Below are 9,555 nucleotides of genomic sequence, written 5' to 3'. Positions count from 1 at the left end.
GCGATGCCTGTCCCGCCGCCCGCGGGGCCGCGGCCAGCCGCCCGAGCAGCTGCTCCGGCCGAGGGGCGCTGCTCGTGGAGGGGGGCGCTCGGGCGGGGGCGCCATTTTCGCGTCGGTTGCCGAGGCTGGTTTGGTGCCGGAGCCCTGCGGCGCGGCGCGGCGGGCGTGCGGGGCGGCGGCGGGCCGCCCCCGTCGCCCCGGCTCCCCACCGCTTGCACCAACCGGGGAGGGCAGAGACGGCCCTTGGACGGCGTTTCCGAGCTGCGCCCGGCGCTGTCCGGGAAGGACGGCCTTTGCCGTGCGGGGGAGAGGCAGCCTGAGCCCGCTGTCGGGGCGGGACGCGTTACTAAAGCCCGGCGATGCGCCGTCCAGCCCGCAGACGCAGAACCCCTGACAAAGAAGAACACTTTCTGCTTTCCAAATAAAGTGTTCTGGCATTTCTGCACAGGAATGTAACTGTCTCGCGTGAACAGGCCGCTGCCGCTAGCTGGTGACGCGGAAGGCAGCTGGTCGGCGCGGTCGGTATTTATGGGACTGCGCCGTCAGTCGCCCCGTCGTGCTGGCACCAGTATGGTAGCCCAGCGGCAGCGTATAAGTAAAGCTGAAGCTCAGATCCGGGCTCAGCATCCGAGGTCCCACACGGGAACAAAAGCTAAATTTGTCGAAAGGGGTGTCGCTGTCACCCCGTCGGAGGGGTGGGACGGGGACTCGGTCAGCGCCGCGCAAGCCGGAGGAGAACCGAGCTGTTCAAGGACGGGCTCGTCTTTCGGAGCTCCTGCACCTCCACGGGCCTTTTAATCAGCGTGGGCCTGTGTCTGTGGGTCTGCGCCGGCGGCAGCGGTGGGTAGGAAGCCCCAGATGCCTGCGGGGTGCTGCACCAGCCTTATCTCGGGTGCCATAGGAAGCACTGTCTAGTTCTGCGGGGCTGCTCCAGCGTTTGTTCCAGCAGTCACCGGTTTGGCCACGTTCTCCCAGTCCTGGCGCTGTCTTCTTTTGTGCTGCCTTACCAGGTGAAAAAAACTACCTCGGAGTTTTATCTCACCGTCACATCCTTTCAAGAACATGCTATCGTCAGGACAAGATACTTAGTGTCCTGCTGTACAAGATTTCTGTTTTCTCCAGAGCACAGACCTCATCCCTCAGTTTCCCTGCCTGGCCAGTTCTTAGTTTGTGCAGGGTTACGGTGGCTTTCAGAACATCACCGAGGAAGCCCTCCATAAACCCGTTCAGGTCAAGCACCTTTCTCAACACCATTTCACCAACAGGAGAAAACAAGACATTTTTACCCATTGCATCAGTGTAGACGCATGCAAGTGCAGTAAGCTTAAGGTGCAGCTTCGCGGGATTCATTTCAGACGAACAAATAATCCCATCAAAAAGATCAAGCCCTGTCTTTGAAGAATTGAACACTTAAATAGCAACCTGTGTCCATCCAGGGAGGTGGAACAAAATATTGGACAAAGTTACAAAAATACATCAAAGGTTTATTTTCCCTATGAATATCCACAAGAGTTTCCTCTACATGTTAACTTGTTACATTGTCCGGATATCCCTTGCAATCTAGTAACTTAAAATGATTAAATAAAGCTAGGCTGGCCAAGTTCCCCATGCCAGGTTTAAAGCCTTACAGTATTTTTCTTAATGCTGCATGAAAGCAATAGAAGTTGAATGCAAACTCTGTGCTATCAAACTAACTTAAAAAACCATATCCACCACGCTCCTTTTGGATAGACTCACTGAGAGTCTAGCCCCCGTTAGCATGGAGGGAACTAAAATCCTGTGTACTGGTAAATGACCTGCAGGATTATGTCCTGTATCATCCCCAAGAGGTAAAAACTTGATATAAAAGCATATTGTCTGAAAATATCTGGATTTTAATTTTAGTCATTGCGTTAGCAGAGATTGCAGTGGTTGTAAATGTGTATTCTAAGTACAGAGTGGCAAGCCAAAATATAATATTGAGCATAATATCTAATATATTCCACTAGTCGTTCATATTTCTATTTTTTGCACGCATATATGTGTGTCATTTCAGGGGATTTACGTGCCTTTTAACAGGTAATCCATGCTTTGTATTATAGCAAAGTTCTAACGGCCCGGTGAAGAAGTCTATGCGAGAGAAGGCTGTGGAACGCAGGAACATTAATAAGGAGCACAACAGTAACTTCAAAGCGGGATACATTCCAATTGATGAAGACCGTCTCCATAAGACAGGGTTACGTGGCAGGAAAGGCAACTTGGCCATTTGTGTGATTGTTCTTCTTTTTATTTTGGCTGTCATCAATCTGATTGTGAGTATAATACTTAGGCTGTAGGCAACATTAGGACATATTTCATTTTGATGGTTTATTGGAGAAATAAAACTTATTCCAGTATGGCTGAGAAGGACTTAAAATGTACTGAAGGAGATTTCTCTTTTTTTCTCCTTTCTTTTTTGTTCTTTTGTAGTCTGAGCAAGATTAGATGGAATAATCTTGTAAGTTCAGTCATGATTATTTCGGTTATCATGGTTCCAGCAAGGAACCTACCATTAATGCAACACAGAATTAGGAACCTTGAAAGTGTCTCTCCATTCCCAAAACCCAGTAACAGCAAATGTGCAAAGTGTTATTAGCACAGTACAAATACATCCGGGATAAACTGTTATGCCAGAAACATTTTACATGTAATAACAGAGCTGCACGTGAGCATTCAGAATTAATCAGCCACTGCACTTTAAACCTTCATTGTTGTAACTACCACCTTTTTATTGCTTGATCAATGAGAAGTAGTGAATTATTTTTCATAATTGGACATCCACCTGTGAAGGTGCTTTCTTGTAGCTCAAGAGTAAGTATATCCTGAGCTGAGCTACTTTGTTCAGGATGTTTGTTTAGCTAATGATACCGTGGTTACCCTTAAACAGGAAAATGATTAAATTATGGATGTCATTTAATTTCAAATGTATATATATTTTTATGTATATACTAATTATTTTAGTTAATATTTCAGATGAGTCTAAAAATCATGCAAAATGCTTTTCATAATTAAATGTGTTCTGATGTTTCCAGTAGGAATTAAACAGACTAAAGTAAATGCACAGCTAAAGCTCACTTAAACACTAGCATTAATAATTCTTTCAAAACATCTACTTAATGCAATACTTGTTGTGAGAAGATCCAAACGACTAAAGTAATCTTTGAAAATGTGTGTTTCTCTTTCAGATTACGCTAGTTATCTGGGCAGTGATTCGAATTGGTCCCAATGGTTGTGACAGTATGGAGTTCCATGAGAGTGGCTTGTTGCGGTTTAAGCAAGTTTCTGACATGGGCGTGATACATCCATTATATAAAAGCACTGTAGGAGGCAGACGTAATGAAGATTTGGTGATCACTGGAAATAATCAGCCTGTAAGTTATATCATGAATTGAAAGTTCGTGAGCAACACTATGGAATTACACTCACAGTATTAATAAACATTATATTTGAAACATCATTAACTTCATGACTTTGTTTCTGAAGATTGTGTTTCAGCAAGGAACAACCAAGCTTAGTGTGGAAAAAGACAAAACTTCTATTACCAGCGATATTGGCATGGAATTTGTTGACCCACGGACACAAAATACCTTGTTCAGCACAGACTATGAAACTCATGAGTTTCATCTGCCAAATGGAGTTAAAATCTTGAATGTACAAAAGGCCTCTACAGAGAGGGTATGTCTCTTTTAACTACCACTTACTTTTTTAAAAGCTTATTACAGAACTGCCTTAGTTGTAGAATAAGAAAAAAAGTTTACTAATCTGATCTTTCAAGCATATTTAGAAATTTGACTACACGTAGCTAAAAATGCAGCTCCGAAAATGTAAATCATCCTAAAAATTGGAACAGAAATGAAAACTGACATCATTAAATGAGTGTAATATCCGGAATACAATGCCAAGTAGGCCTGTGTGTCTTTTTACTAATGTCCTGGTTTCAGCTAGGATAGAGTTAATTGCCTTCCTAGCTGGTACAGTGCTATGTTTTTGAGTTAGGTATGCCAAGAATGTTGATAACACTGATGTTTTCAGTTGTTGCTAAGTAGTGTTTAGACTAAAGTCAAGGATTTTTCAGCTTCTCATGCCCAGCCAGCGAGAAAGCTGGAGGGGCACAAGAAGTTGGCACAGGACACAGCCAGGGCAGCTGGCCCAAACTGGCCAACAGGGTATTCCATACCATGGGACGTCCCATCTAGTATAGGAACTGGGGAGTGGGGGCGGGGGGATCGCCGCTTGGGGACTAGCTGGGCATCAGTCAGTGGGTGGTGAGCAATTGCACTGTGCATCATTTGTATATTTCAATCCTTTTATTATTATTGCTGTTGTCATTTTATTATTGTTATCATTATCATTATTATTTTCTTCTTTTCTGTTCTATTAAACCGTTCTTATCTCAACCCATGAGTTTTACTTCTTTTCCCTATTTTCTCCCCCATCCCACTGGGTGGCGGGGTTGGGGGAGTGAGTGAGTGGCTGCGTGGTACTTAGTTGCTGGCTGGGGTTAAACCACGACAGCTAAGCATTTATCCATTTGTGCAGGGATAGCTGTTTCAGAAATAAAATGTCTATTAAAAGCTTCTCTGTTTCTAGTAAGATCTTAAAAAAATAATTACCAGAACTTCATGTATCATTTTGCCTCTATTGGAGATAATACAGTCAGAATTTCAGAAGTCTGAGTAAAAGTGTAGAGAACAATCACAACACTGTAAGAGTTGTGTCAGTTCACGCTTCTAGGTTAAACAAGTTCTTAGTTTGGTTTCTACATTAAATATGCTTTATTTATCAGAAAACTAAAAAACCTAAATGTTGGTTCGTATACATTTAAAATGTTGATCTTAATGTCAGACTAAAATTTCTTTCTTGGATATCATCACTCATAACAAAGGCTTTACAGGTAGAGTACAGTGCATAGTTCTTTTGTATAACATTAGTAGAGTAGTATCAGTAGTTTTATAGAGGGTTGAGTGTGCCTTAGGAAGCATTGATCAATCCTGTAAAGGACAAAAAGAATTTGTTTTGCTCTTCTTCGTGCTTCCTCTGCAAGGCTAACAATTAAATAGTATGTTCCAGGAAAAAAAAATCCAAACCTATAAATATATAGGAGGAACAGATTAAATGAAAACAGAGGAGTACGTTTACATAAACAGTCCTAATAGGAAGCCTATATTTGCTATGAGCATTCACTGTGTATCCCATAAAATTGTTATATGAATTGTTATTTTTACTGCAAAAATAAGCTATTTTATATACCTTCCAAAATTAAGTAATCCTTGTTTTTAAATGTGAATGTGGAAAATAATAAATGGGCAGAAGCTTCATAGGCATAATGGCAGAAGGGCAAAAAGTACATTGAAGTTTTTTACTAAATTGTGTAGCAATATTTTTAAGGTAATTAAAGTTACTCAGACAAACCCAAGTGACACATCTTCATTGATCTGTAATGCACTCTTTTTGTTTATGTTCTTAGATTACCAGCAATGCGACCAGTGATCTAAACATTAAGGTCGATGGCCGTGCTATTGTCCGTGGAAACGAAGGTGTTTTCATCACAGGCAAGACCATTGAGTTTCGAATGGGGGGTAACATGGAACTTAAAGCAGTAAGTATTTCAAATCAGCATTTTTTGAACAGCTTAGTTTCAAATTCAGGCTGAAAATAAACTGATGTAGCTTTATATGGTTTCAAATTTTATATAAAGTAGCCATGCATAACAGTTTAGTTGCAGTCAGTGTATTTAGTAGGATTTTAAAAGGTGGCATATTACTTTGCTGTTAATTAGTGGTTCAGTAGTTTTCAGGTAACAATGATTTACTACTTTTTAGATGCTAAAAACCCACGATGCAATTAAAGCTAAGCTATTGGCCTCTGCACTGAAATAAATACCAAAGAGAATTCATCTTCTCTTCTGGAGGCTTTACTGGGGTCAGCAACCTTTGACAAAGGAGCAGAGCATACAGTTAGGAGCGCTACCTTTCGTGCTGCCACAGTAAGACTTGCCAGCATTCATTTAAGATTTTTAGAGATTATTTCATGTCCGTATTTTTAGATTTAGTGCATTTGCTAATAGGCCTGTAAAGTGAAAAGCCACACTACTGCTGTCTCTCTCAATATTGATCTACCACTGGAACAGCAAAGTACGTTGCTGACTATAATTGAGAACGTCATGGGCATTATTCACAAATTTAATTAAAAAAATGAAACCTTGTTATATGTACTTTTTTTTATTCTGTTGATTTCGACAGCCATCCTAAAGATGTCATTTATTCATTAAACCAGCTTGTCCTTTTCAAAAACAACCTGCCTTGTTTAAATCAGAAGTTGAACTTTTTTTTCTCCCTCTTAATAGGAGAACAGCATTATCCTGAATGGAACTGTGATGGTCAGCCCATCGCGACTGCCAAGTTCTTCTTATGGGGAGCAGTTCAATAACGGCAACTGGCTGCGCTTCAAGCTCTGTATGTGTGCGGATGGGACACTGTTCAAGGTTCAGGTGACAGGTTATAATATGGGTTGTCAGACTTCTGTCAATCCATGCGGAGCCACGCACTAAAACACAAACCACTAGCAGGAGAGTTCACTTTTGTGTTTACATATATTTGTATGAAGTAATTGCATGCCTTCAAGGATTTCTGTTTTTACAGCAGTTTATACTAACATTTATTACATAATATTTTTAAGTGAAGGCTGTTACATTCAGCAGTATTATATCATCATCCTGTTAGCTGTAATAGTGGCACTGATTTAGTAAACTTTCAGTCTACATGCATACTGAAGTACGTTCCTGAATTGGGATCAGTAGAATATAGTTAAAGAACGTGATTTAGCAACAATCTTGACTGCCTTCAGTTGCTTTTAGAGGAGGTTTTTGTCCTACATCCCAACACCATAAGGGTGGCTGAGAACAGAACTGTCATCTGAAGTACTTCAACAGGAATGTCGATTTGTTCTTGGAAGTGGATTTGCCTAGGATGGCTGAAGTGGCAGATTTTTGTCTTCTCTTCATTTCTTGCCAAAGGTTGATATAATGATTTCCCCCAAAATTATGTGGTTTACCATATTTGTACTACGAGAGGGGTAATCGCAGATTCACTTTAAAATATTGCATTATTTCTGCCATACATTCTCATGTAGTTAAAAAAAAATGATGCTAGCATAAATAATATTTGCAAAGTAATATCAAGTGTGGAAATGTAACTTCAATTTTGAAATAGTCTTGCGATTATTGAAGTGTTGCTTGAGGTCCCATTTTATCTGTGCAGTTTAGGCATTCTATGGTGGTTTAATTTATGTGAAGTATTTATAAAACGTGTTTATATTAGAAGTACATTTTTAAAGATGTACCTATAACTTGCTCACTACCCAAAAAAAATGTTTTCCTGGGTGCTTTGATGTGAACAGTGTATGAATCCATTATTCAACAGGTAATAATCTAAAGCATGACTTGCAGCAGCATCTGAGATCAGATATCTTTTTTCTCCATAAATATTAGTACTGATGCACTGAACCTCAGAATTAAATCCTGAAGTTAAACTGCAGGTCTATAATTCTAAATGTGATGGTATTGGATCCTATGACAGCAGAGTAAATACATGTGAATATCTGAATTTGAAAACAGTGAAACTGTGTCTATGGTGAACTGGGGCCTTATAGAAACTATTCTAGCCTTGTAACTGCTTTTGGAGAGGTGAGGTGTTTTGTACTAAAAATAGACCAGCTCATTATAAGATTCCTCCTTTCCCCACCCCATGTATTTCTTCAGTTTAAAATAGTTTTGTTTTGCAGTAGCATCAAGTAACCTTAATAATGGAGGCCACAAAGGTGACTTTGCAAGTAGCTTTTTGACACGTTTTTCTAGATAGGCACACACTTCTCTTTCTAAATGTTATGCAAATGTTACACATTAACTTCAGAATTGGTCATTTGTGATGGGAAGATAAACTATCTACCCTTGTTTTTATAGCTCTCAAAGTACATAGAATTCCACAAAATACAAATCAGCACCTGCTGCAACAAGAACATCGTGTCCAAGGTCCCAATTCCTGTATTTACTAGAAGTCAGTAAGTCCTCATGCAGGATGTGTATGGGTGGAAGTGATTTCTAGAGGGGGATGCTTAGGTCAGGCATTATGCCACGCAGGAGGTCAGAGGGGTCACATTTCCATCATTGCTCAAAGGCAAAGCCAGATTTTGATGCTCAGTAGTTGATGGGCGGACAGCAGCAGAGCTGGTCTAACAACAACAGAATAAACAGAATAAAATGTAGCAAAGGCCATTGAATTGCTCACATTAAAGATTATGGGAAAGTACTAACATTTTGCATACTGCCTTCATGAACTTCATAGGTTTACTAGAGTTAATATTTATTAACCACTTCAACACACATTTTGCTGAAAATGTGCACACATCTTTGCTGCTAAGTACTGCCTCAATTAGTATCTCTTACTGGTAAGAGGAGGAAATAAACTATAACATTTTTAGAATTTTCACTCTCATGCTAATGGAAGTTTGTCACTTTATTTTTATATATATAAACATATATATATATGCATGTATAAACATATAAGCAGCGGTGTCTTCAAAGCTGAAATAGATCTTGAAAATGATAGATACTGCCTCGGTCAAGTAGATTACACACAAAGAGCATGTTAAAGCTCTTCTCTGGTTAATACTGACATGCCTATATGTTAGTATTGGATTCTTGTAATTATCAAGAATTCTTTTTAAAATACTGTATGCAACATAGCTGAAAGATTTGTCACAAAGGTACTCTTAAATCATGGTCTGGAGAATTGGTTTTGAAGTCTCGGGTTTTTGTCAAAACATAGCAAAACCGATCATACAAATACCAAATGAAATAAATGATCAATTTGTTAGCCACTATTTATGTATTGTTAATATATTTTGTTGCCTTCACTACACAGTTTGAGAAATGTTGGCACCACACATGCCTTGTGTTGTGCATTTTTTTTGTTGTTTATCTTCTAACTGCCTAAGGTACGTTTTTCTATGCGTATTTAAAACATTGTGTGGCACATTATTTATTTCAATCCCACAGATGCATTTAAGATTCTGTGTGTTTAAGGTACGTTCTACATGCCTCTGTGTAAAATACCATACTGGGTACGTTGAAACAACTTACATGTGAGGAGTTCTCAGTGTATGTAAAGGTGGTGGTTGTTTCAACAGGTGAAAGACAATTGAATTTCTAATCTTTGTTTTGAAATGAAACAATAAATTCTAAGATGCAGCTGTGGTTCAGAAGTGTTATTTCTAAGAACATAGTTTTTCATTAAAAACACAATGTTGTGTTATTGACAGGGAAACTAGTATTCTATTAACTGTAAATATGAAAATCATTCCACATCTGTTCGTCATGGATTGTATCTGGTGGACTTTGCTCAGTGGTAATTGCGTATGATACCTGAAGCAGAGTTCAAAAGTCTCCACTGTTGTTAGTTCACAAGTTCCTGAGAAGCTGTATTTCTTGACCGAAGTGCTGGAAAAGAAAGAAAAGGTTTGGAGTGGTTTTTGGGAGAG

General features: G+C 39.7%; 1 protein-coding gene across 1 annotated transcript; it reads left to right on the top strand.

Annotated features, from left to right (window-relative positions):
* Positions 1-1,438: 1,438 nt before the first annotated feature.
* SGCB (sarcoglycan, beta (43kDa dystrophin-associated glycoprotein)) lies at positions 1,439-8,638 on the top strand. The gene is made up of 6 exons (XM_010574509.1): positions 1,439-1,829; positions 2,082-2,291; positions 3,204-3,389; positions 3,502-3,693; positions 5,486-5,617; positions 6,365-8,638. The coding sequence occupies exons 2-6, from the start codon at positions 2,112-2,114 to the stop codon at positions 6,566-6,568; spliced, it is 894 nt and encodes a 297-aa protein (XP_010572811.1). The 5' UTR covers positions 1,439-1,829; positions 2,082-2,111; the 3' UTR covers positions 6,569-8,638.
* Positions 8,639-9,555: the final 917 nt, after the last annotated feature.

Source organism: Haliaeetus leucocephalus, unplaced genomic scaffold (assembly GCF_000737465.1).
Source record: "Haliaeetus leucocephalus isolate CR32 unplaced genomic scaffold, Haliaeetus_leucocephalus-4.0 Scaffold439, whole genome shotgun sequence".
NCBI classification, from domain to species: Eukaryota; Metazoa; Chordata; class Aves; order Accipitriformes; family Accipitridae; genus Haliaeetus; species Haliaeetus leucocephalus.
The sequence above is the reverse complement of the archived record's forward strand: the minus strand, read 5'-3'. Positions and strand labels throughout refer to the sequence as shown.